This window comes from Antedon bifida, chromosome 4 (genome assembly GCF_963402885.1).
Source record: "Antedon bifida chromosome 4, ecAntBifi1.1, whole genome shotgun sequence".
NCBI lineage: Eukaryota > Metazoa > Echinodermata > Crinoidea > Comatulida > Antedonidae > Antedon > Antedon bifida.
In genome coordinates, this window is record NC_136229.1 from 23,249,867 (window position 1) to 23,276,296 (window position 26,430).

Sequence of the window (26,430 nt, forward strand, 5' to 3'; positions counted from 1 at the left end):
CATAGTAACAATTTATTAAATTGCACAAATATCATAGCACCATTTTATTATTTGGCTAACAAAAACAGACTGGACCCCAATTTACTGTCAATACCAGCTTATTGTCATTATCTCTCAAATTATATATCATTATTATATTAAAGTGATCTTTAATTGATGTATTCATTTTAAGTACATTATATAACAGAGAAATCATTTATACTTTTTAGTCACATATTTTAAAAACCAAAATTTAATAAGTAAAACCAAATTTAAAACCCCAAAAACAATCCAAGTAATTATCTATAATGGTAAATACAGTATATATTAAATTTTACTTTGTTTATAGACATATTTTAATTGATTACTGAGCTGGAGGAGATTTTTACAGCTTGTTACATGAATAATTATTTATAATACATAAATATTTTAAAAATAGAGATTATGTTGGAAAGCATATAGCAATGTACAAATATATGTACATTAATTAAAAAACGATTTATTTTAGAGTTTTCCTCTACATACAATACTCCATACCTCAACAAAATGGATATTCATTAACCAAAATGAATATTCATTAACCAAAATGAATATTCATAAACTGAAATGAATGTTAATGAACCAAAATGAATATTTGAGTTCTTTAGTCTTACACATGTGATACTTTGTCATAAGAGGTTATCTTGAGGGTCAAATCAAATTATTTTGAATGTATATATCATTCAATTTAATCCCCAATCTTTTAGGCTACGAAATTTGCCTCCTGATTCACTTAAAAAGGTTAAAACAGATGAACCCGTTTTGAACAGTTAAAGGTTTCTCTTAATGCCCAAATGAAAAAGATGACGGTATTTTACCAGACGGTGACAAGCCGAATGTGTATTCTGTCCACGTAGAACAACCATCACAGTCTGTTAATTACCACTATCTAATTCGTCAACTGTGCATAACTAATAACACACTGACGTACATCATTGTTGTAAGGATCTCCGATATTCCTTAATGTTTCTAAACTCTTTCAGGTACCGAGATCTTTATCGATGATTTTATCCATCCAAACCATAAGTTGTTTCACAAGTTGGGCTTGTCACATCGCATCATATCAATTACGTGGCTCGGAGCCGATCATTTTCACCGTCTTGCAAATTTTAAACCCGTTTTCAAGATGCTGATGACAACTTCTTTTTTCGAACAATTTCAACCAAAGCTTTATAACGTAAAATGCATTGCTCCTTAAAAAAATAAAATAAAAATAGGTAATGATTACTATACATAACTGAGGAGCTTGTAATTTGTGAGATGAGAAATAAAAGAAAAATTTTGAACCATTTCTGTTAGTCAAATTCATTAAATTCTGGAATAAAAGCAATCATAAAAGAACCAATTAAATAATGAAATGGAAGTTGATAACAGCTTCTATAAAGAAAGAATGGTTGAGGCAAAGAAACCGAAGCATCTTACCTAAAGCTCTGTCTACACTATCAAACATTATGTGACAAAAAAAAATGTGATGTGCCCTTATATGGACTTGATGATGTCAAATCACTACCATATTTGGGCATATCACTACCATATTTGGGCACATCACACTTTTTTTTGTCAAACTAGTTTGATAATTTAGGTAAAGCTTAAGGACACAATGGCTCTTTAATGTTTTCCGTGATGGCAAGTTGAAGGTTTTATAAATCCAGAATATTAAATAACAAACCAAATTGTACACCTACATAAAATGATCATACACAATACTGTATATAACCAACATTCTATTTTGTTATAAACTTATTTTATATTCACACAGTGCACTACCTGGCCTGACGGTATCAGTTCCAGATACCCCTAAATTTCACTCCCCTTTCCATGCAGATTTTGCTCTAGTTGGTAGAAGTGCATACAGGGTTAATTTAAATACTGTATACAGTAGATATACACTTTGAACCATTTGTGTTAGTCAAAATAGTTTGGTAAAGTTCATTAATTTCTGGAAAGAAATTATAAGAAAACCAAATGAATAATAAAATGAAAGTTGAAAACAGCTGCTAAATGTTTGATATAATAATTAATCCCCATTGAGGTATTTCAAGTAGTACTGGTAGAAAAAACCGTCCACCCTTCAAAATACAAGCACATCTCGTTGACCTAACCTTACCACATGTTGCTATAAAAGACACGCTTCACTACCCGGCCATCAAATACAAAAGTATAAAAATTACAAAGGTTTAAAATGTGTTCAAACATAAATATTTTGTAGGCAGATCCAGAGGATAAGTTCAGTCAGCTCTATCCACTCGAACAAAAAGGTTAATAAGGGAAAAAAGGTAGGTACCCCCACACTCAGTCTTCCTGCAGTAGTACAATCTTTCACATATGAATACACATCAAAACTGAAAAGATTAGTAAAAGATTCTCAAACATCCAATCTGTTAGTTAATAGTGTTGAAACTTAGTGTGAACCGGACCTTAGAAAATAAATCATGCATTTTCTCTGCTTATTACCTGACAATAAATTAGTCTTTAATATTTCTGTTGAAAAATATATTTCTTTGTTAAATTAAGAAATTGATACAAACACTCCTAATAATCGTCTTAAAAAAAAAATTGTGAACATGTGTCATAATCTGGTACTGCCAGATGACAATATCAGAATATCAATTCCTTCACTATCAAACAATGGTATATAATACAATGTAGCTGGTGTAATGTACAGCAAAGACAGAGTAAAGTGTATCAATTTTATAGTCTTAATTTAATCAAATTAAAAAATAATATGAGGAATGTGAGATAAAAACTTGATATCTACTTACTTTAGATTTCTCTGGCACTTGCTCAGCGACTTTAGTAAACCTATCACTGGTTCCTTTAGGAAACATTAATAATGCTGTTTCAAAAATCTTCTGTTGTAACTGTGTCCATGTTCCCGATTGGATCTCCTCAGCCTCAGCATCACCATTCACAATTTTCTCATCTTCTTTGGCGTCTTTTATCAATAAAGTTCTTTCAGCTGTCTTTGATGGTTTTGCAGTTTTATTTCTACGGTTGGTCTGTCCGTTTCTGGTCTCAAAATCGTTTCTCACCGATATTTCATCATCTGTGAGTTTCTTGCCAGTTTTGCTGGTGACATTTGAACTTACACCTTTGACAATTCCTACAAAAATGAATTTATATAGAATATGGCACTATAGTTTGGTGGTATATATGTCTGCGTCACAATCCTAAGGTTTTGTATTCAACTTAGGTTTTGGTGGTATTACAATCCAAAAATTCACAAAAAATAAATTTCGAGTCAATACCATTAATAACCAAGTATACTATGCTCAAGAATAATTCCACCTTTCAATCTAGTAATTTGGGCACAATATTTTTGGCAAATCAATGCAATTCTTAATTTTGGCTAAAATTCCATACCCAAGCCCCCTGGTAGTTAGTTAAATAAACACCCACACTCGAATGATGTAAACTAAATATTGTTAAACAGTATTACAACATACCCTGAACTGATGCATCAACATTCATGGCATATGAGCCTGATTTCATTGACTTAGATTTCTTAAGCACCTAGAATTAAGAACACAATTAGTTATATAATGATAGTATGATTAAGATATGACAGTTATATATTATATGAATTAAGATTAGAGCATCTATCTATAGAATGTTGATTACAATGATGTTGACATTTTGACTTGATAACTGTAGGATAAAATTGCTTTGATATTTGTTTTCCGTTAATGTTTTATCTTTGTATGAGACAAACACCATTATTTCCACTTGTTTTGTGGACGAAATAAAGTTATCTTATCTTAATCTTATAGATCTAATATAGAATACTAATACCCAGGACCACTTCTAAGATGACACTATGGTCCTAAAATTGGTCCTTGATGAGAAGAAAGCATTATTCTATGACATTTCTAAGTATTACCTCATCAACAGATCTGTCCAACTCAGCAGCAATCTTCTGCCACCTTTGGGTGGTCCCTCCGGGAAACTTTGCCATACACCGAACCATCTTGGTTACTTCCTCTGATGTCCACTCTTTACCCTAAATAAATAAAACAACGCAAAATCTAATTTAGTGGGAGTAGACAATTATTAGCCCACCAACTTGGGTGCTTTCATTTTCATTTTTTGATACTTAATCTTGAAAATGGTTCTATGATGGTTTGGAAAAATTACTTTATTTATATATTTATTATATATTACTATATTTACTTTAATTAATTTTGTATTGAACTTTTAATTTATATTGCACACACAAACAATAAAGGTATGTTTATATTATCCATATTGTACATACTTTTCTGATTTCAGTCTCTGTTGTTTCACGATTCTCTACCGCTCCATTTTGAACACTGTTATAAACCACTGGGCCATTGCCAGAACTCACAACTACAGGTTCAGGTATAGGTGCGTTCTCAACCTTAGTCCTAACCCTCTTAGGCCTACGTATTTCCTCGGGCTCCACGTCTTCAGATGACCTGCTAAACCTATTTTGAACGTAAACCCGCAATGCATTAAGCCTCGAAGGTATTCTTATTATTTGTTTAAAGACGATGTATGTAGCCTTTAATGGCAGTAGATCGGTGAATTTTGGACGTGATATATTGTGACTTGCGAGCATTTCTTCTGTTAATCCTTCCTCTTCTTCTTGGTCTTCTTTGTATTTTGTCTTTTTACCTTTCTTGTCTTTCTTCTTTTTAGGCATCAAACACTCCTAAATAAAACAAAACATAAATGTTTACAATTTTTTCCATTAAAAAAACAATTTTTTTTTTTTTATAGTAATGTCAAATTATGTAATGAATCCACAAAAAAACAGCATTTTATGCGAATGTTGCTTAATTACATACAACCTACCATTTCAAATTTCTTTTCCCAAAATGCAGCCCATGCTACGATGTAATGACCAACGGTCATGATGATGGACACCAATATGCTCATCTCAATTAGACCCATTTTGCGCACCTTACGGTAATAGTACACCGGTTCACGCCATGTTGGCAGTCCATACTCAAGGATCTCATTATATCTGATTGTGGAATGTAAAAAATAAACATACTATATTAGACTAATATTAAAAAATGATAGCATTATTATTGTATATTTTATTTAAAAAATAAACTTTCTCTATAAGATCCCTGCAATATTGGATGTAACAATGTAAATATATATTGCAGCATAAATGTGAATTAATAATTTGTAAGGCCTTCTTCAAATTCATTTGGGATCGTGGTTGTCTGGTCTTTTGGCACCCCATGGTGCCTACTTTTTGCACAAATCAGTCATTCATAAAAGGATTTTAGGTGATCCAAGATTTTGTTATCATAAAAATATAAATCCTCACTTTTCTCTGAGTTCATCATTCTTTAGAACTTCAACCACAGCAACGATCTAAAAGAGAAAATTTTAAATTGTAGGGGTTATTGCACAATAATCAAAATCTTTATAGAGTGACATATTTTCATTTATGTCATACCTGTGTTTATCATTTCTAAAAAAGTCAATGACACTATTGAGTTTAGGAAAAGAAAATTATTAACCATACTATAAACATATTAAGTACTGTACTACCATATGCTACATCTGGCTGTGAGCAAAGTAAGACATTATTTTTGTTACCGGTATCTACAACTAATTATACCTATCAGTATACTTTATGAATGTACGTCTATTTTAGTTGGTCTTGCCGGCTATATTTCTGTCTAGACAGATGCAAATGGCGTTCTGAAATTGTGCATTACCAATTGTCTATTCTATTTTTATACATCTCCTTTTTTTTAAATTCTTGATAAATGTGAACTGTATTGTATGTCTGAGTATAATCAGATGATACTCGAATGTCTAATACCACTCTCTAATTTAGACTAAATTCGGACAAGAGACTTTGATTTTTAAAGCATTCCAAGACAGTATAATCCCACCCTTAATTTTCACGAAATGTTGTACTGGGAATCTTACTGATAGGTAGTTAGTATACACTTACTTTTCTAAACTTTTCGGCAGCACCTTCTTCTTGGTTTTTATCAGGATGATATTGCAATGACAAAGCTCTATACGCTTTTCTGATGTCGCCCTTGGTTGCCGTCTGTATGAAAAATAAGAAAATTTTCGTTTTATCAACATATGGGTGTACTAATCCTATATGCGACGTAAATTATATAGTTTAAATATAAACATTTAATTTAAAAAAACATTTTTTAAGCTTATTTAATTGCCAATTTCTTACTTTTACTGAAAGAAAGTTAAACGAGGCCCAGGCCCTAGCTAGGGGCTACATCTAATCTTATTTTTAGCAAGTGGTGGAAATAACTATCAAAGTTATTATCCTACCCCACTCATGGAAAACCATAATTTCTCCATGATGGAACAACCAGGCCTAGCCTAGGGCCGGCTCCTTAGTTATCCAGCTCTACCTAGGCTAGCCTTCCAACAAAAACTTACTTCATCAATCCCCAAAAAGTCATAAAATGTCACTGGAATTTCTTCTACGAGATCGAACAATTCTAAATCATCTGTAGTCCATGCTCCAGTGTATGTAAATTGTGTCAACAATACACAAATAAACGAAAAAACTACACATTTTAAATCCATATTTAAAAAGTTGTCAAGACAAGAAATTGCCACATCAACCAGCTAAAACAGCACACGTCAAAACACTACTTCCTCCCCGTCACTGATCCGCTGATATGAAGATTCTTTCTAGGCCTAGCGCAAGACCATGGTAACCACTCAAGCATGACCAACACGAGCTGATTGAGTTAGACGATTCTATTGTGACCATAGGGTAAAAGAACAATATTTTTTTTCTGCTTTATAATAAATAAACTCATATCCAGACTTAAAAGAAACATTGCATACTGTAATCATGGAGGTATAACTATTTTTATACCTCCATGCTGTAATTAAGTAATTACTTTGTGACAAATGTTTAGATTTATTAAGTCAGTGTAAAAAGAAAGGATAACTGGTTTAACCAACAACAACATAAAAATCGTTTATAACAAACACTATTTAATCCCATAAATTTTATTCCAATTTTTGAAGAGTACAAAATACAATCCTATAATTTAATATATATTCATTTTCTTACATTTTTTAAATTTCATATTTATTCACTTTAAATTTCTTCTAAAACCATTTTAATACCATCAATATTATGTTTCACATACTCTCAATTTAGTAGAGAGGTAATAAAAACAACCTCAACAGGTTGTATTAGAAGTTCATAAATTAAAACACAAACATGGGTTATCCTCTGTGTTAATAGAATATTATTATATACTGTAACCATATCCAAGATGCTTTGATAGTTGATTAGCCCATGGCGATCTAACAACAGGACACTGAGCTTGCCTTGCTAAGATAGGAACTCGTAACAGTCCTTCTTGTCTGGTTGCGACAAATACCAACAGCGAACAGCGTTTGTTAAGGGGCGTGGAACTTATTATGTTGCAGCCACAAATAAACCCTTTGATCTCCAGAGATAGCATCCTGTTTTTAGATTGCCTTGATTAGCTTATGTTGGAAATTGCATCATAACTTTGGCTGTGTTTCTTCAGAATGAATCCTCCTTAACAAGCCTGTCCATGCCTTTTCAACCTGTGAAAGTAATTGTATTTTTTTGACTCATTTTGATGATGATGGAACTCGATAATATTCCCAATATTGCCAAGGATAGCCATAAGTGAATGTATTCACTGTTCTTCTTAAAGGTGGCAATCCTGTACTAGATATTCTACATTTAATCTGTACTTATAATTATCATACATTATTTTGCTAATTTTTCTGTTTTGCTGTTTTACTTTATCGTTTTGATTTAGCTTTTTGCTTATTGTATTTCCATTGAGATCCATCCACTGATACCCACAGCATTGTCATTTTTCAGTGGTTATTTTATTTTGTATCTCCATTGAGATCCAGCCACTGATAACCACAGATTGTCATTTTTTCAGTGCTTATTTTATTTTGAATCTCTTTTGAGATCCAGCCACTAATACCCACATTTTCCAGTGTTTATTTTAAGTATAAAACAAAAAAAAAGAGTTGTTTTTGTCCTGACAGGATTTGAAACCAAGGAGCCAGAGACCTGTAGTCGAGCATCTTACAAGCAAGCTAAAATGCCACATACCTGCTTTTGTGTTACATCTGGTTCCCATAATGTGCTGAATACAATGTTAGCAGCATCAACACGCTGTTGATTGGTGATCTGTGAGTTAATACGCTGTTTGGCACGCTCTTCAGGGAGGTTGTCTCTCTCTACAATGCGCTTTACAGCCTAGAATGAATAAATAACATCAAAACACTAAAAAGTAGTCTTTAATTATAGTATTTGTTTGGTAACACAAACAGATGTAAGCTTGATGTTTCTTTGTTATTTTTTAGCTACTGCTCACTGTATAGAGTGGCGGTATTAATATGAGTGGTACTCTCTAATCATGTGGTAGGGTGAATAACACTTTGTTTTCTTTCATACTCAACTCAAAGTGAATGATGTGAAAATGAATTCTTTAGAGGCATGATTAATGTTATACCTCAGCTTCTGGAACTACAGATATCCAGATTTCATGAACCATTTGGTCCCATCCTGCTTCCAGTAAAACAGCAGCATCCAGAATACATACTTCTACTCCTGAAAAAAGACACAACATACATTTGAGGAAAGGTATACCTGCATTCTTCAAGAATTTCTTTAGTTCAGCTTATTTAAAAAAATTCCATTCATCCATACAACTAAATACTTATGTTTGTATTAAACAATAGAATCATATGCATTCACTCAAGTTTAGATGACCAGGGATGTAGGCCTAGAGAAGTATAAGGTGGGTGTCAAAAACTTTGAAAATACAATAGTGTTTTCAGATATCCAGGGAATCTATGCTGTATAGACTGTAATGGCATTGTTTTACTGTATTTCATATATATTATAGAACCCGGGCCAGAAATAGAAGAGATTAAGATTAAGAAATTAAGATAGTCAATAATAAGAATACCTTGACTGGAGAATGCCTCAATTTCTTCTCTAGCCATTTGTGAAATAGCTGGCCATACAATCTTGTTCAATTTCTCCAGATTTGTTTTTTCAGCAAATACTTTAGCACCTAATGCTTTTCTATTTATAAATCCATCTTCACCAACAATGTCTAAAATTAATATTAAGTAAGTCAGATTTGTTGTATTTATGAGCATTACATATTAAAAACATATAAGATCATCTAAGATAATCTTGTGAGGTTACTTTCAACATACTGTAATACATAGCATATGTACTCTAGTTAAGGAAATGTATGATGTTTGTTATATACAATTGTACCATGTGAGTAATATTGCTGAGTAATAATAATAATGTTGAAAAATACCACCATATTCGTGACTAATATGTTTTCTATGTTACTGTCATTTTTATATTTATTTACTATTGTACCCAGAGCCCCATAGGAGACAAGCAATTTTGATTGAAAGGGCCATCATGGTAAAATATTGTGAATAAACCAAAAAAAAATGTTTGAGCTCAAACAAAACAACGAACCTTCTCCGAATTCTTGTACAACGTTCTTAAATGTTTGTGTTCCTGGTTCGTAAGCCTTATGTCCAAGCTTATCACAGTCAACGATACCAGCTCCCAGCTTTCCTAGTCTCTTACATATTGAGCTCTTGCCACTTGCACTGCCTCCAGTAAGACCAATAATGTAAGGCTTAGCCTGCAAGTCAGGACGTACCTTTAAAAAATAGTTATAAAAACTCATATAATATCCAGTGAATTCAAGTTTAATGAAATACAATTACAATACTGCAATTAAGATGCTTGACCCTGGGAAAAAACAGGAATTAAAATTATATATGTCGAAAAAGGATAAAAATGCTTGAGGCCTCCAACGTTTAGGGTTCCTAAACCAGGCCTCTCCGTTACGCCACTGACTAAATATTCTTTCCATAGCACTGCTTACCAGTGGTGGCCTTAACAACGTTCCTAGGAGACGGATTCGCTGACTTGAAGAACTAATCTTTACTTCTTCATGTTCCGCATGATGGCAGTCTTCTACAAGACCGATTACATGAATATCCAGTTCACTCAATCCCTGTATAGATACAAAGAACAATATACACTTTGATACTTTACTTTAACCCTCATTCTTAATTATGAATAAATTAGATGTAAGAACTTTCTCAGCTGAAACTGGGCATATTAGATAAGGGGTAATCAAATTAAAAATGAATAAAAATATACGAAACAGCTGAACATTCACCCGATATAAAATAGATCTTTGATATACAATTACTCTACCATCTTTTTCACTGGCACACAAATTCAGTGACAATGTTGATAGATTTTCAGAGTATGGCTTGTTGAGGCTTATACACCGCCATAAGTTCCCTAGCCTTAAATAAATTTACACTGAAAATCTCACTTTTTCTTTTCTCTTTTTGTTGACTGCATTTCCACCACTTTTTGTTTCCTCACTGACGACAATAGCCGTCATATCTGCATACACAATACTTGGCCCAAATGGATCTATTATAGGTACAAGGCTACCATCATGCAACACCTGAGGCTTGATGTCCGATAAGAACGTTCTCAAATGCTTACATCGCTCATTGATGGGTTGAATTAACTCAGTAAGTGTTTTCTCTGTTAATAAATACAGATGCATTAATTAAGGAATTTCTGATAATAAAGGATATATTACATTAAAAGTCAAAGGATTGTTGGTAAAATGTTTTTGGTGCTGCGGGAAAAATGGTACATTCATGCATCCAGTGTGGTACTGTGTTGAAATTAGAAGGTGTGGAAGAATTGATGGGCATCCCCACTTTACTCAGCTCAGCAATTTCATCTTTGATTGTTGACCTAACCAACAATTTATCTGTAGTGCAGTGCAAGAGAATTGATGCATTATGAATAAGTCTAAATATAAATTAATATTGTTACAAAATAACAAACTTTTTATCATTGGTCCGTCCGTCACGCCAATCGTGATCTTCTTCTCAGCTCTCAAGCATGACTCGCTTAAAAGAATCTTATGTCCATTATGAAGACGGTCAAATGTGCCACCAAGTACAACATGTCCATAAGTTTTGAAACTACAGTTCTTTGTATTCCCTCCAACATCACTAACATCATCTTTAGAACAGTTAGATAACTGATGAATTTTAGGCTGTTTTGGTAAGGTAAACATCTTATTAAGCAATTTATCAAAATTGTTGCCGATATCTTGGAAATCGGTTAGTACTACATCGACTGAGTTGGAGATTGTGTGCGGAAGTATACCAGCATTGGGAATATGGGTAAAGTTATGAAGAAGTACCCGGACGTCTAAACACTGACTATCACCACCAACTCTGGTGTAAATGTTTGTCACAAGTTTTGAGAGAGATTCTGTAGGATGCAATGTGGATGCATGGTTAACTGGACATTCTGTAGGATGTGATGTGTTCACATGGTTCAAGATGTTCTTTTCAAATTCAGGATCAAGATGTATAAATAACGTTTCGTTAATTAATGAAGCAGCTTCGTTTAATATTGGATTTATTCGGCTGAGAAGCTGATTCAGTGGAGATGTTAAAACTAGTAAACCGCAGCGGAACATCTTTATTTATCTGGACCTGGAAAGAGAAAAAAAAGTACGGTCAAAAGTATTTTGTACAAAAAAAGAAAATAAATGAAAGAAGACGAGGAAACAGAGTGTATGAACTCTATGTGGCAACTACTAATATTTTTAATTTAGTATAATATAATATTAATAGTGGGTTTACTATATAATATATTCTATAGACTATTAGTATTACTATTAGATGTATAAATTAATAAATACAATGTGAATTACGATATGCAATTGAATAAAGCTTTGACTTTTTGTTAGCCAGCTTTACATAGATGCTGGTAGAATCAAGTCTATCCTACTACTAACTAAAGTACTACTACTGGGCTTAGCTAGGCCTAATTTCTAGTAAAATACCTCGCCGCACAATCGACGCTGTGAAGTCAGTTGTTGAATATTCCCATACGTTGTTGCCTGATCTAGGCCTACAGCCCTAGATTTAATAGGCCACAAACACACGTTTAGTATAGCTAATGATGCATACCGATAACACTAACAGCTTATATAACACACATCACAAAGTAATGTTTAAAAAAAATGGAATTTCTGTTTACCAAAAACCAGCAAAACTCGTCAAGAAGAGAGGTTGGTTGAGAGCAGGTATTACAGCTACTTCATATCAAACCAGCAGAGCGTGACGGTGGACCTGGACACATGACACAGCATGCATACACGTGCTCATCTCATTCAAGCGTGACGATAACATACCCTCCCCTTCACTCATATCATATCACCAGACAGAAAAATGATTTAAGTTGATGAGCAAATCTCTGAATAATTTTTGTCTATTTAGTCCGGATTCGAATCTCGGTTTGGGCTTTTTCTCATTCTCACAGATTTCCTCATCTTATTCTTAATCTTATCGTTTCATATTAATTATATTAATTAAATCCCAGTATTACACCGGGCGGTTTAGAATTACTGTTCTTTGCCTGTTGTGTTTATATAGGCATATATAATGAGATACCTATCTCCTTGCTTTTTTTTTTTCGTACTGTATACTTTCATAATTGTAAATTAAAAAACCCCAGTACTTCACTTTAAGATAATTGTCCCTTGAATATATTGTAGTTCACTTCACTTCACAAAAACTGAATAAAAAAAAATATAAATTACCTGAAAAACGTAATTTAAAAATACAACTGTCACAAACTCATCATAGTACTATACACTGGGCTCTCAGGGATAACAGTCTTTGACTGAAGAGGCTACTCAGTATAAATAATAAATAATAATAATAACCGTTTATTTTTGTCTTATTTCTGTTTGGGGTTTCTACGGAAGTGATTAACTTTTAAAATTGCAAAATGGCCTATTCAAAATTGATTTATCATAGTTTTATTAATCTTCGTCCATGTTCGTAGGGCCTACGTATGCCTACAACTGAGTATTTTCTATATGCTGCGTTGCGTATGCAAGTTTGCATTTTCGTCCTGGCCTTGTGATAAAATTACTGAAAAATTGTTATGTTATTCAGGCAAATTGGCACCCAGTTTTATCATTTTCTCAAATTTTAACAAATCATAACCTATCGCCACCACCCAAGTGTTCGTTTCCCGAACGGTTGTATTTTATATTTTTGATTTCTAAAATGGTTATTTTTATATATCTTTGTATTTTTTTTTATTTAAAATTTAAAATGTTGTGCCGCAACTGAGTTTTTATGAACCTGTATATTTGTATATATTTTTTTGTATAATGTAAGAAAAGACAGAGCTAGGATAATAAATAAATATGTTAAAATATATATTATTTTATCGCTTTTAATTTTAAATTGAGATCCAGCCACTGATATTGTCAAATTTCGGATCCCCCGCCTCCCCCTTGCCCCAACTTTCTATTGACCAATCAGATTCGCTGTTTAACTAGCTCTCATGGCGGCGTTCTACTAAACCGCAATTTAGCTTCCTGCACAAAACCCGACTGCGGAGAGAGAGAAATAAAACTTATTATCCTAAAAAAACATTGGATTTAGTTTGACTTACTTCCCTTATTGCCAAAATTGATGCTATTAGAGAGGAAGTGCATAATTTACAGGGACACATTGCCATGAGTCATGGTGATTCAACAGTTATGTCAAGAGGTAATTTCTGTTTAAAGTAAAGGTTCTTCACAGTTTCATTAAATCGACAGGACGCTTTTTAGCCTGGACAGTCAGTAGGGACAAAACTCTTGCTGCTGTCAGATTCTCTGTCAGGGCGTAGGTGTACCGACTTGTCTGGTAGGCCTAGAACCTGGCTATCCACTGACTTTCTGTAGGAACCTAAATGTGGTTATATCTTGGAAATGAATGAACCTAGTAATGCCACTAGGCTCTAGTAGGCTAGTTAGTGATTCCTGTGTTTATTTAGTAAAAAATGACAATACTCAATAGGCCTACATTAAAAATAAAATAGGCCTATGTCAATATAGGCCTATAGCCTATTTGTAGGACTAGTTTGTTTTTTATTAAATATTACTTTATATTATTATATTATTATTAATTACTTTAATACTAATCACATGCTGCACAATGCTTTCACACACACACTTTCATCTGCCTGTATTACCTACACTGTACCGCAGTACATTATTTGGAGGTATACAGAATTCCAATACAGTACAGTATAATGCTCGATTTGCACTCTTTGGATTAACCCAAAAGGTAATTTAAAATTGTACTCGGACACTGACAATATCTTTTCAATCTCAACACTATTGAATTTATAGTATAATTAACTGTACATAGAATAAGGCCATAAAATACATACATAATTTGAAAATGCATACACTACAGTGTCATCTACTGTATATCAATTGAATTTACAACAAATAGTCCATTTTACTGCGGTCAGTCTAATTACCGAAAACAACTGAAAACAATGTGTATTAAATTTTGTTTTTGAAAATCGAAAAACTAAAAACGAAATGTGTTTATAGCTTCTGTAAGTAAATGTATGGTGTTATCATTGAGTAAAGTTTGTACGATTTTGAGTTGTATTTTGTGCACACTACCATTTCGTAAGATCTTTCTTGGCTTTGCATGTGCGGTCTTCTCTCTGATGATGGTCTTAGCTTTAGAAAATCATCAAATTTGTTTTCTGTATTTATTTTTTAAAAATTGTGTTTTCGGTTTGTTTTTGGTTGTTTTCGGTAATTAGACTGACCCTTATATTGTAAATAATATAGGCAGATAAAATATTTGTAGTACCTATTTCTGTACAGTTAGTACCTGATTATTAACCTTAGTTTATGGTACAGTACTGTATCTTTTTGCCTCCTGTACTTCTCAATCATTCAATCTGTTGCTAAAACCATCAGTTGACTCACAGTTATACAGTCGGCTTGGGACAAATTATTGTGTCTGAACACCATAAATAAATTCATTCATTTGATTCATTCACCAGTGGAGAATTACTTCCATTTATTGTCATTTGCATGTAAAACATAATTATGCTCTGAAATTTAAAAAAAAAATAAATGGAAAACTAACAAAAACAATTACAAAGTGTCACATCACTCTCGTACGGTATACTGACAATCATTCAGTGCCTGAATGGCAGCTGGATAAAAGCTGTTACAAATTGTGACTTTAATAAATTGGCATATTCAACAACAATTTTGTAAGAATTAGTTTTCAGGGCTCAATACATCTTTAAACTTCTTAGGTTCATAATTATTAGTGTATTAATGGGTGGTCAGTGATTTTAAAAAAATCTAATAATCATGGGATTATGCTCCGACATACGACAGTAATCAATTCAGAAAAACTTAGCTTCTAGTAACATGATTGTGGGTGTTGCCTTAAGTGATTTCCTGCTCTTATACCGTATCTGTCAGTCAGCATTAGACTACAGTTGTAGACCTTGAAATTAACATCATTTCACAGTTATTTACTCAATTCTTACATCATTTTAATTAGTAATATCCCACTTAAATATTGTTAATAATTGTTACTAATATGTTGTATAATTTCCAAAGTTAATTAATATAATTGGCACTTAGCAAGTTCTGTAATTAGTGTAATTAATTTCATTATCATTATTATAATAAAGCTTTAGCAGTGCTCCTCCCAACATTTTACAAACATACATTAAACTAACAATTTCCTACTATACTAACTACTGTAACAAAGTAATGTAAAAAGTAAACCTGTAAAAAGGTATACATACAGTAGAAAGTGTCAGATCCAAAATTTAGAAAAAAAAGAAGAAGGAATTGCTAATCGCTTTGAATTTATCCCTATGTACACTACTATCTACTGTAATGTTACTGTAAAATTGATTTAGTGACAGTTCTATCAAGTTTCTTTATAATTGTTTCAATTTCATTTGTCTAATTTTATCTGTTTTTCAATATTTCTGGAATGTCTTCTCTATTTTTTAATATTTTAAGATTTATCAATAAACAGTTTATGATCCAGCATGATACTAATCTGACGTGTCTGTAAGTGTAAGGGAAGAAAAGTACAGAAAGTTTTTCTGTTCAGTCCAGAGATTTATATTACTTAAAAAAATATTTAATCTAATCTTGTGTACTTAAAATAGCATTTATGTTTCTGCAACTGATAATTTTTATTAAATGACTAAAAAAGAAAGTGAGAAAAGAAAAGTAGAATTTGCCAGCTATTTATAAATACATCAGAACTTCTGGCTCCAGTAGAGTGACAAAAAAAGCTAAGCAGGAAACGTTGCACCGTGAGTCATTAGATTGAAGGGACTTGGAAGATAAAGACGATATCAGCAGGCCTAGCATTTTATAACATGTAAAGGATGATATGAATACCAGCCTTCATTGAGTGTGGTTGTAGTCTGTCATAGGTCGTCTGTTTTACTGCATTTTTTAAATTGTCCAGTACAGTGAGTTTTGCATTGCATCAGTACAGTAGATATTTTGAGTTTTGTCAATATTAAAAGAGTACATTAGTTGCTGTTGTCAAGACTCGAGTATCCAGTTTGTTTGAAGACAATTTGCAAAATTTTTGAAATTTGTTGTGGATATTATTGAAGATGTTACTTGGCGATTGTGGCACAGATGCTTTAGGATTACCATTCCATTTGCCGGTGGTTGTTACTGTACGTCTTCATTTTTTTCTCAAATTTTTCTGCATGCATGCTTGCATCATACTGGGCTGTCATAGACAGATCCAAGGGGAAGCTTAGCCAGTCCTAGGAGCTCTCTAAATTTACAGTGCAAAGGATTGGACATCACTGAGTGTAGGTTCAATTCAGCAATTCATTTTACAATTTTGAGGCCCCTGTATTTAAAATTTCTAGATCTGTTGATTATTAATTTAATTTTTAGGTCAAGTGACCTCTGGTCCCCAATTCCGCAGACTGTGCATTCAGAGAGAAAAATACCATGCCATCACTGAACATTCAAATTGCAGTACTATTCATTTCTTTAGCTCTGTGTTAGTGTTAATAGTTGAATTGAATTACTAGCCTACAATACATTACTGTATGTATTCTTCCAGTCAGTTGCAGCGGTAATGCATTTACCACACAAATTAAGCAAATTGAGTATAAATTGCTAAAGAATTATCAAATTACACCTGTTGTTATTTTGTCTGTCTATTTTTACTGCATCACTGCCTTACATCAAAGAGATTGCCTCCTGGTACCATGGGTGATGAGGTGAGAGGAGAATAAAATGGAGAAATTCACACCAGCAATTATGATTAAAAATCTACAAATTTTAGTTTATACTCGATTTAATCTCAGTCACATTTAAAAAAAAACAATTTGATTTTACAATTTGAAAAAGATCTGAATCAGAATACTGTGCTTTGAAAATTGTGTTTATGTCAAACTATTCTGAAGAAGATTGATGTGCCAATATATGGTAGTGATATGAAGTCATCGTGTCCTTAAGTGCATATCACTTTTTTTTTTTTATAGTATAGACATAACTTTAGTTATGTAAGTACAGTATTTCATTCCTGCGATAACCTATTATAGTATGTTGTTAACTTAAGTAATTACTCATTTTAATATCACAAATTGTATGTTATGATATTTACAGTACACCCTGTGGAAAAAAAAACATGTTTCATCCAGATGTAGACTTCCCAGTGATCTTATTGTAACATTTGTTTGTTCCTAGGCAGGTCCAGTTGGTACCTAGTGTACCTAATTAAAAACATTATGCAGAAGACAGGATCATATTAAATTCAGCATTCATTTCACTATTTTTAGGCCCCTCTCTGTTAAAAATCCTGGATCCGCCACTGGCGTTTTGTTTCATTATATAGTTGTATAATAGTCTTTGGGTGAAATTCTACATTTGTGATTGATTCAGCAGTTCCTAAATATAAATTATTAACTAATGTGTTTGATGATAGAGAAACCATATCAAGTAAAAATACAAACATTGTACAGTATACAGTACACCGTACTACTGTATACAATATTGTGAAACTATTGTCTATGGTACAATACCACTAACTGTACAAATACAAAAGCATTGTATTGTGCAATTAAATATCAAGTAGTGCACAAGTATGTACTTGTTCAATTCATTTAGCATTTCATATTACCACTTACCACTGTAAATACTAACATTGGACCCACATTAGCATACCAGTTTTAGTATCAGGATTGTTTGTTTTGATAGTTCATGTATAGGCACACTAGTACTGTATCACTGTCGTTTTCTCAGTATATAACTGAAGTCCAATGTTCATCATTTTCAAATTTGTGTTTAAATCCCATTTGTATACTACTCTGCAGTAACTACCCTACAGTAAGATTCATAGGTAGATCCAGAGGTCCCCACCCCCCCCCCCCCCCCACTTTTTTTCCAAATCCTGTATTCACAAAGTGCAGGTCTGTGATATTTAGAAACTAATATAATAGGAAAAGAAATGATTAATAAACATTGAGAATGAGTGTTTTTATGAAAGTTTTTTTCCTAATGCTGTACAGTAGCTCTTTTAATTCCACCTCTTGTGATGTTACAGTATGTACTGTACTGTGTATGTTCAGTACTGAACTGTAATCATTTTATAATTGAACATTTATAGAAATTGATGAAAATTATACCGTACAATACTGTAGGTTGTCAATGTCATTTGAAATGGGATTTTTTTTTACGTTATACAGTACTGTAAATTAATGAAAATAAACCAGCATATTGAATTTTGTTTTACTTTAGCCACCACTTGTACAAGCTGTGTTCTATGGAGATGCTGATGAGGTTAGGGCCTTGTTGTACAAGAAAGAAGATGTTAATACAGCTGTACGTATAGTAGTAGTCATTTTATTTTCATTCATTTCCTGCAGTAAATTTATAATTAAGTGTCCATCCATGATAAAGAAAAAATCACTCAATTTACACAATATTATCATTCTTTCTAGAATTTATTTAAAAACCATACATTCACTCTGGCTCTTTGAAACATAGTTTCACTGTACAGTAGTTACTGGTTGTTGGATAAACCAGGGCTGTACAGTACTGTAAAAGACCTTGGCACAATGTATCTATTATCAGTATATTGTTCAGTCTACAGTACAGTTGGATCTTGATTACTGATACAGTATACCTATTTTCTTGTTGCAGGATGTTGAAAGGAGAACCCCTTTGCATGCGGCAGCCTTCCGTGGCGAGGCTGAAATTGTGGACCTACTCGCCCAAAGTGGTAAGAAACAACTTTTTTAATGTTCAGTAGTACTTGTAGAAATGTGCAGACATTGTAGTTTTTGTACTCTTTTTATTCTTTTTTTAAGCAATTGCTATATCACGTCATTTAATCATATCACTTTTAAATATTGATTTTGAAAGTTTATTCAATTAAAATCAGTTAAATGATGATATTAGATGTAATTAATCATCTCATTGTGTATTGAATTAAATAAAGCCTATCAACCACGTTTAAATTTTATAGATTTTAAAAGAAATTGAATAAAATTAATGACATGACACTTCCTATGGCAATGCACATGTGTCATATCCTTTGACTAGTACTAATGTCTATATGTAGTAATTGTAATTTGCCAAAGAATGAAAATTGAATCAAATGTGGGAATACAGAAATTATTTAGTCAAGATGTTCATTCCTCGACATACTGTGAACATACACTGTACAGTACTGTATACATACTGTACAGTAATTGTATATTAAGAAGCTTTGCTGTTTTGGTACTGGATGTGTGACCTATGACCTATCCCAGCTACCAGCTTAATTGAAATAAGAAACATTTCCATTTATTTTGGATTTACTTATGCACGTTAAAACATCTCTGTCAACCCTTAGGTATTTTTTTCATATCTTATTGTAAATCCAGATACTCTAACATCATAAATATTAATCATTAATGAGGGAAAATTCACTAAATATTGCAAGAAATAGTTGAGCTTGCATCTTAAATATTACAGATGTTTTTAAAACCTATCGAATAAATGTGTCAATTTTAAATGATAGGATAAGTTCAAAGTTCAAATAATAAAAAAATATTCCTTAGAAAGAGCATTGAAAGAAAAGCTATAAAAGAACTGAAGGATTTTTACTGTAGCTTTACTTGGATAAATTTACCTGTAACTCCTTTATTGAATATATGCTATAGCAATATGAAAAAAAAAAGAAGAAATGAAAATACATTATGAGAAAAAAGATTTCTGAACTTGCTATCAATCTAATTTTTTATTTGTCTAAAAATGAATGTGTCTATGTGAAACATTTGTTTTATTATTTTGCTATAGGTGCAAGAGTTAACACAAAAGATAGTCGATGGCTAACTCCACTTCACCGTGCAGTAGCATCTAAGAGCTATGTAAGTGGTTTACCAAGGCATTCTAACAACAGGACACTGAGATTACCTTCCCAAGATAGGAACTTGTAACAGTCCTTTGATATCTCTGGCTGTGGCAAATACCAACAGTCCTGTACTATATGTACATATTCTCTTCTGTTCAGGGGCTTGGAACTGATCATGTCGCAGCCACAGATAAACCCTTTGATCTCCAGAGCTCAGCATCCTCTTGTTAGAGTGCCTTGCCTAAGGATACTCTATAATAATTATGGAGAGTTTGATTTGCTAGTACCTACTGTACAGGTAGGAACTAGCCACATCATGGTAATTCATTGTGTGAATATGGGGACACTGGGACATATTGCCTTGCTGCATTCCTTTGCAGTTTTTGTATTCTAGGTCCAGAAGACCACCAGCACAGTATACATAGGCCGTACATCATTTCAAATAAAACACTCTTTTAAATATTAATTTTATCCGTTAATGGATCCACTATCCCACCAAGTTGGAAAACCCCATATTTGTTGTATTTTGTATTCATTTTGTTTGTGGTAAATTTCAGGAATCGGTGAAAATGCTGCTGAAGCATTCTGCCGATGTGAATGCGAGGGATAAGAATTGGCAGACACCGCTTCACGTGGCTGCTGCTCACAATGCCGTCAACATCGCAGAACTTCTCGTTCCCAATCTTTCAACGGTAAACGTTGCAGACAGAGCTGGACGCACTAGTTTACATCATGCAGCATTCAACGGTCATGTTGAGGTAAAATAAAATATTTTGATAATTCCACTGAAAAATAAATCACAAAAAAAACTTTTTGGTTATCAACAAACTAAATAGCCAACACTTTGCTATTTGCTACTGTAGTAATTACATTAATATCAACTTTTCCAAACTAGTCTGAATAGAATGAATTGCAAAAATAGACATTATTTGAGTTTTTTTAGTATTGGTCTTACTTCTTGTACCTTATGTAGCATGTAATTATACTATATAGTAATACTGTAGTTATACTGTATATTGCCAACATATTTGCCAAGTTTGATAATAATATTTTTATTGCTAATTAAAATAAATTACAAATATTGATTTTAAACTGTCCTGTCTTAACCTGAACTTCTTAATTGATCGAATCATTCATTATGTTATCTACAGTGGACTGTCCACTAATAATATGCTAATATCCTGTATCTCATCCTGCATGTAAGCGGGCTAAGTGAATCTATTAATAGCTAGGCTTAGTTTTGTTTCAAAGTGATCAACAAGATTAATCACGTTTTGATGATAACCTGACAGGCAGGTACGGTAGAGCACTGTAGTATTCTCAATGAGACAGAATATGAATTGGCTGTATTTTGTAAATAGTTTAATTTGTATGATCAAGGGTTATAGGCATAATTAACAAGCGCAAACGTCATTTTTACTTCTTACATGTACACCATGTACATGTACACGCTTGTGCAACTAAAGACAGTACTTGAAGTTTGACTAGCATTAGCAAAGAGTAGAGGCTAACTGTAGACCTGCTATTTCTACCATATTTGTTATAGAATGTTTCCTTTACCAGTACAAATTGCAATAACCACAGAAAATGCATATTAAGCATGTTATTATACATGGGTAAATGGTTGAATTTTAAGCTGATTTCACATATATGTACAGTATCATTGTGTAATAATAATATATTATTCGTCCTATGATCATCTCTGGCCACCCTTCACCCAAAATATTTTGAAATAAATTTATTTTACACAACCTATTAAATGTAAATAACATAAACATAAGTAACCTAATTCATTTTATGCTTGTGTTTGTAAAAATAACATAATTTCTACAATCTGTTTCTAAACAAGGTTATACATTTTGTTTTTATAAGATCATGTTGACATTTCTCAGCTTTGTTGACTTGTAATATTTCACACATTCTAGTTTTTTTTATTCATGCTTTTAGATGTTTGCAATCCGTGTTTTAGTTTTTATTAGGTCACTGTTCAACTGTAGAATTTAGATAGTAAAGTTTAATTACCTATTATTTCAGACATTTTGTTTTGTGTAATGTTATATTTAAGAATATTATCTAAATACTAGTGTATAGTTTTTGCCGTCTGATTTGGCAGAATTATTGAAAATAAAAATATCGTCCATATTATATTAACTTTAAACCAAATAAAAATGCAAATAAGTATCGCATCAGAAGACTGTTTCATAATTTTGGTCAGCATACATACTACATTCAGATTTAAATATTGGAATATGAAATTTATAGGATATTAATTACTGTAAACATTTTGGCAATAGTAGTTCATCAGCATTATAATATGTTTGCATACAATGTGATATTTTAAAAATGTTGGCAACACTATATCATCAGCATTATAATATGTTTGAATACAATGTGATAATTATGGAACAGAACTCAGAACTGTAATGTTAGCCTTAGCATGGGGTATTTAGTAGCTGAAGTAAATGAATATTCTTACTCATTAAGTGTATGATGTATCTATTAATATATAATGTCTTTTGTAATTGTAGATGGTGAAACTGTTAATAGAAAAAGGTGCAACGGTGAATGCACAAGATAAAAAGGAGAGACGACCCGTACACTGGGCTGCCTTTATGGGTAATTAAATATTATTGGATCTTTGATATAAAAATGGAAAGAATTTCTTGTTAAAATGTTTCAACATTTTTTCTAAAGTAAATTAAAGGATCTGTATCTTTCCCCTGATATTTGTTTAAACTATCCAATTCAAAAATGAATATGAGCCTGGTACCATCTGAACGTAGACGGCTTTAGGACTGAGGCAACCCGACTTTTGAAAGATGAGAAGAAAAAAAAATGGTTATCAAGAAAATGTTTTTAAGAGGACACCCTTCCCCTTCCTATCTCCTTCCTAACATTCTCCTATCATTGTTTTTTAAAGTGATCAACTTGGGATGAGATGTTAGAATAATTATGTACAGTACATGTACAAGAAAATTTTGATATTTAGTTTTGTTTTTACTTTTGTTTCATCAGGGCATGTTGAGGTGATAAAAGTATTGTTTGATTATGATGCAGATATACTATGTCGTGACAAAAACATGTACACGCCCTTACACGCCGCGGCTGCCAGCAGCCAGGTCGGTGTCGTACAACTACTTCTAACTCTTGGTGCAAAGGTAACTGCAGTTTTAAATTCTATTATTTTTATTACATATCTTATCTGGGCACACCCTTAACAAAATTGTACATTATATGTTTCATTTTACAATTATTAATAATATTTAATCATACAGTAGACTGAATGGATTATTCAATCCAGGAAGGAATGGGCACACCCTTTAGAAAAAAAAAACTTGATTGATTTCCTGTTGCATGAAAAGTAAAATCATGTGTGTCTGTTAACGTTAAGTTGTTTTAAAATAAAAGTATTTATCCACATTTTATGGAAATAAATTGAAAATTGGTTGAACACAACAATTAAATTTTTAGTAAATTTATTGTTTCTGGGATAAACAACATATGTGATTCTTTATTAAGTTGCCCGATTCCATACAGTACAGTAACTACAAAAGGCCAACTCAGACAGCGTTGTACAATGAGGCCTGACGAAACGACTCGGACCTAAAGTTCTGACGGCCTGAAAACCATGCCCGCCGCTATCTCAAGATGACTCGTCTCATCAGGATTCAACTCAGACAGCACAGACGAAGCAAGACATTTCGTCGGGCGTCGTTGTACGATGCTATCTGATTTGGCCTTAAGATTATTGATACATTACAATAACTTTAGTTAAATGGAGTACTGTATTTTCAACAAAATTAAATAATGTTTTAGATTGGAATGTCATTGTTCTCAGGTCTTAAGGATCTTTTACACCTGCTCTGATCTGGCTCCAGTTCAGGCTTGTGTCAGATTACGCGTACAGAATTAACAACTTTTCTTTCCAACATGGCTATGTGCATATCGAGTAAAATAATTGGTGCATAGCTGTGTGGAGCGTTGTGAAATCGAAAAACACTGAGGTACGATTTTATTTGCCGGACCAGAGTAGGTGTGAAAGAAACCTTAATGCAGTCATATTTGGTATTTACCATTCCAGATTTATTGCTAACATCATGACTTTATTATTTTATAGTCTTAACAAGTTAGTTACCATTATTTATTTACTAATCTTAGGTGGATACCACTAATATCCATGGCAACACACCGATGCATATTGCATGTTTAAATGGTAACAACCCGGTAGTACATGAACTTCTATGCTGCAATGCTTCCATCACAACGACCAACCACAAAGGCCAAGTGAGCATCATTTATTTTTACCCAATACATGAGCAGCAGCATGCCTAGTGCCAATAAACAGCCTATAGTATTGTGCCTTCTGACAGCAAACTTTATCCCAGAAATTATTTTGAGGGTTCGGATCTGTTAGTATTTAATTGCTATGCAGACAATAAACTGCAAGGGTGTTTATTCTCGCTAGACATGATACTAAAATATGTGAATCTGCTGTTATTTTCACCTTTTTTTAGTGTTATGGTTATTATTTAGAATTAGAAATTCTCCTGTGTATTTTCACTGTTTATTTTGTCATGTTTTTTTTCTTTTATTTGTTATGTTTTCATTATTTAAAATCAGGTTTTTTTTTAATAATTTCAACCCTCTCATTTATGTTGATGTGGTTTATCATTATTATTACTAACAATAAAGGCCATTTTTAATTTATTGTTATTACAATACTCAAGTTGTTTCAATAATAGAGGTACTATACTAATTACCATATTTATATTACCCCCATTATCACAATTTGAGTTGAAGGAAAAGTGAGTTTGAAATTGATTACCCAATAGGCAAAGGCATGGAACATTTTCAACAATGTCGTGACAAAAAACTAACTTATTGCTACATATTGATGAAATTGTATAGAAAAATATGTAGTACAAAATTATGTTCGATTATCAGTTACTTCTAAAATGAAAGTGTGTACTTAAAACTATACATATATTTTAAACATTTTGTTTTCTATCTTTATTTTGATAGACACCCCTGCATCTTGCAGCGGCATCCCCTCATGGTGCTGTGTGTCTTGAGCTACTCGTTAGCAAAGGTGCAGTCACTACAGCACAATGTAAAGATGGGCGTACACCTCTACACATGACAGCCTTGCAGGGGAGATACACACGCTCCCAAACACTGATACAACATGGTAGGTTTTTTTAGTTTTATTCTGCTGCAGTTACTGCAGTAGCTTCTTTGTCTACTGCAGTGATTATAGTATAGTTGCATTTAAATTAATAATTAAAGTAATGGTATGTAAATCATTGAACTATTCTGTGTTCTCTCACAAACCTCAACTGCTGTAATTTTCACCCTCAATGTTTGTCAAAATGTGTAGAGTTCACAAATGTGTAGCTAACAGACCGATGACTTAATTATTTTTCCCAATCAGCCAGTTTACTTAAAGATGTATTGTCCCCCTGAAAAAATAACATTTTAACATTTTTTTGTTGAATATGCAATTTTAATGTTACATAATAGCTATTCATTTTTAGCAAGAATTGGATTGAAAAAAAAAAATTTACATTCAAAATCTAAAATTTAAAGCAAACTGGTTTTTGGCTAAATGTAACCGTTTATTTTGGCTTTTTATAAGTGAAAACAATATTTTTTTGCATTTGTTTTTCTATGAAAGTGATTTAACTTTATTAAAGCTGCAAAATGGGCTATTCAAAGTCTGATTTAATTAATCTTCATATTTCATGATTTTGGGGGACAATACATCTTGCACTTACAGTACATTCATACCATACCAGCTTATTGGTCACAATAGGACAAAGGTGTACACCAAAGGGTTGTACTGTACAGTAGAACCCCTATTAAAGGGACACCCAACAAAGTTTCCCTCTATTGTTAAATAGAGGTTGGCTGTAGTGTTAAAACATATATTGCCACTCGTTCATTTCATGGGGATGTCCCCTTAATAGGGGTGTCCCAAAGGAGGGTTGTACTGTATTTTAGAAAAAACAAATTTTAGCAATATTGTAGCAAGCATTCACTATTTGATATGTGTTTCATGTTTCTGCTTCAAAGCCATTCAGATACTCATAGACAATGGTGAGTAACGAGAGTTTGATGGTTTAT

General features: G+C 32.6%; 3 protein-coding genes across 6 annotated transcripts in view; 1 reads left to right on the forward strand and 2 right to left on the reverse strand.

The window, feature by feature from the left end:
* Nucleotides 1-10: 10 nt before the first annotated feature.
* On the reverse strand, nucleotides 11-6,645 carry LOC144841045 (dnaJ homolog subfamily C member 1-like). 2 transcript variants are annotated; one of them, XM_078697205.1, is made up of 10 exons: nucleotides 6,418-6,645; nucleotides 5,960-6,061; nucleotides 5,321-5,367; nucleotides 4,834-5,005; nucleotides 4,274-4,690; nucleotides 3,899-4,018; nucleotides 3,465-3,531; nucleotides 2,781-3,121; nucleotides 2,473-2,499; nucleotides 1,132-1,211 (listed from the first exon to the last, which is right to left on the reverse strand). In XM_078697205.1, the coding sequence occupies exons 1-9, from the start codon at nucleotides 6,565-6,567 to the stop codon at nucleotides 2,491-2,493; spliced, it is 1,425 nt and encodes a 474-aa protein (XP_078553331.1). In that variant the 5' UTR covers nucleotides 6,568-6,645; the 3' UTR covers nucleotides 1,132-1,211; nucleotides 2,473-2,490. The 2 variants fall into 2 exon arrangements, with proteins under 2 accessions (XP_078553330.1, XP_078553331.1); XM_078697204.1 differs by lacking the exon at nucleotides 2,473-2,499 and having other exon boundaries at nucleotides 11-1,211.
* A 347-nt stretch (nucleotides 6,646-6,992) lies between these two features.
* On the reverse strand, nucleotides 6,993-12,220 carry LOC144841043 (bifunctional coenzyme A synthase-like). The gene is made up of 9 exons (XM_078697202.1): nucleotides 12,128-12,220; nucleotides 10,916-11,577; nucleotides 10,383-10,603; nucleotides 9,921-10,052; nucleotides 9,503-9,692; nucleotides 8,967-9,116; nucleotides 8,508-8,605; nucleotides 8,105-8,251; nucleotides 6,993-7,575 (listed from the first exon to the last, which is right to left on the reverse strand). The coding sequence occupies exons 2-9, from the start codon at nucleotides 11,559-11,561 to the stop codon at nucleotides 7,510-7,512; spliced, it is 1,650 nt and encodes a 549-aa protein (XP_078553328.1). The 5' UTR covers nucleotides 11,562-11,577; nucleotides 12,128-12,220; the 3' UTR covers nucleotides 6,993-7,509.
* A 1,282-nt stretch (nucleotides 12,221-13,502) lies between these two features.
* Nucleotides 13,503-26,430, forward strand: part of LOC144841032 (uncharacterized) — a 28,691-nt gene continuing 15,763 nt past the window's right edge. The window contains exons 1-10 of one of the 3 annotated variants that reach the window (XM_078697183.1): nucleotides 13,503-13,656; nucleotides 18,708-18,791; nucleotides 19,113-19,191; nucleotides 20,253-20,323; nucleotides 20,865-21,065; nucleotides 22,836-22,923; nucleotides 23,323-23,465; nucleotides 24,466-24,591; nucleotides 25,330-25,495; nucleotides 26,380-26,403. In XM_078697183.1, coding sequence (XP_078553309.1) covers nucleotides 13,630-13,656; nucleotides 18,708-18,791; nucleotides 19,113-19,191; nucleotides 20,253-20,323; nucleotides 20,865-21,065; nucleotides 22,836-22,923; nucleotides 23,323-23,465; nucleotides 24,466-24,591; nucleotides 25,330-25,495; nucleotides 26,380-26,403 — 1,009 coding nt within the window. In that variant the 5' untranslated portion in view covers nucleotides 13,503-13,629. Of the gene's footprint in view, nucleotides 13,657-16,420; nucleotides 16,628-18,707; nucleotides 18,792-19,112; nucleotides 19,192-20,252; nucleotides 20,324-20,864; nucleotides 21,066-22,835; nucleotides 22,924-23,322; nucleotides 23,466-24,465; nucleotides 24,592-25,329; nucleotides 25,496-26,379; nucleotides 26,404-26,430 lie in introns of those variants that run through there. The other 2 variants (XM_078697181.1, XM_078697182.1) reach the window with 2 other exon arrangements.

Coding starts and splice junctions, on each gene's coding strand:
- LOC144841045 (XM_078697204.1), bottom strand. CDS start 6,567: ATGGATTTAAAATGTGTAGTTTTTTCGTTTATTTGTGTATTGTTGACA. Junction 5,368..5,959: donor CTGCCGAAAAGTTTAGAAAA/GTAAGTGTATAC, acceptor TTTCTCTTTTAG/ATCGTTGCTGTGGTTGAAGT. Junction 3,122..3,464: donor TGTTGATGCATCAGTTCAGG/GTATGTTGTAAT, acceptor TCATTTTTGTAG/GAATTGTCAAAGGTGTAAGT.
- LOC144841043 (XM_078697202.1), bottom strand. CDS start 11,561: ATGTTCCGCTGCGGTTTACTAGTTTTAACATCTCCACTGAATCAGCTT. Junction 9,117..9,502: donor TGTACAAGAATTCGGAGAAG/GTTCGTTGTTTT, acceptor TATTAATTTTAG/ACATTGTTGGTGAAGATGGA. Junction 8,252..8,507: donor CTGTAGTTCCAGAAGCTGAG/GTATAACATTAA, acceptor TATTCATTCTAG/GCTGTAAAGCGCATTGTAGA.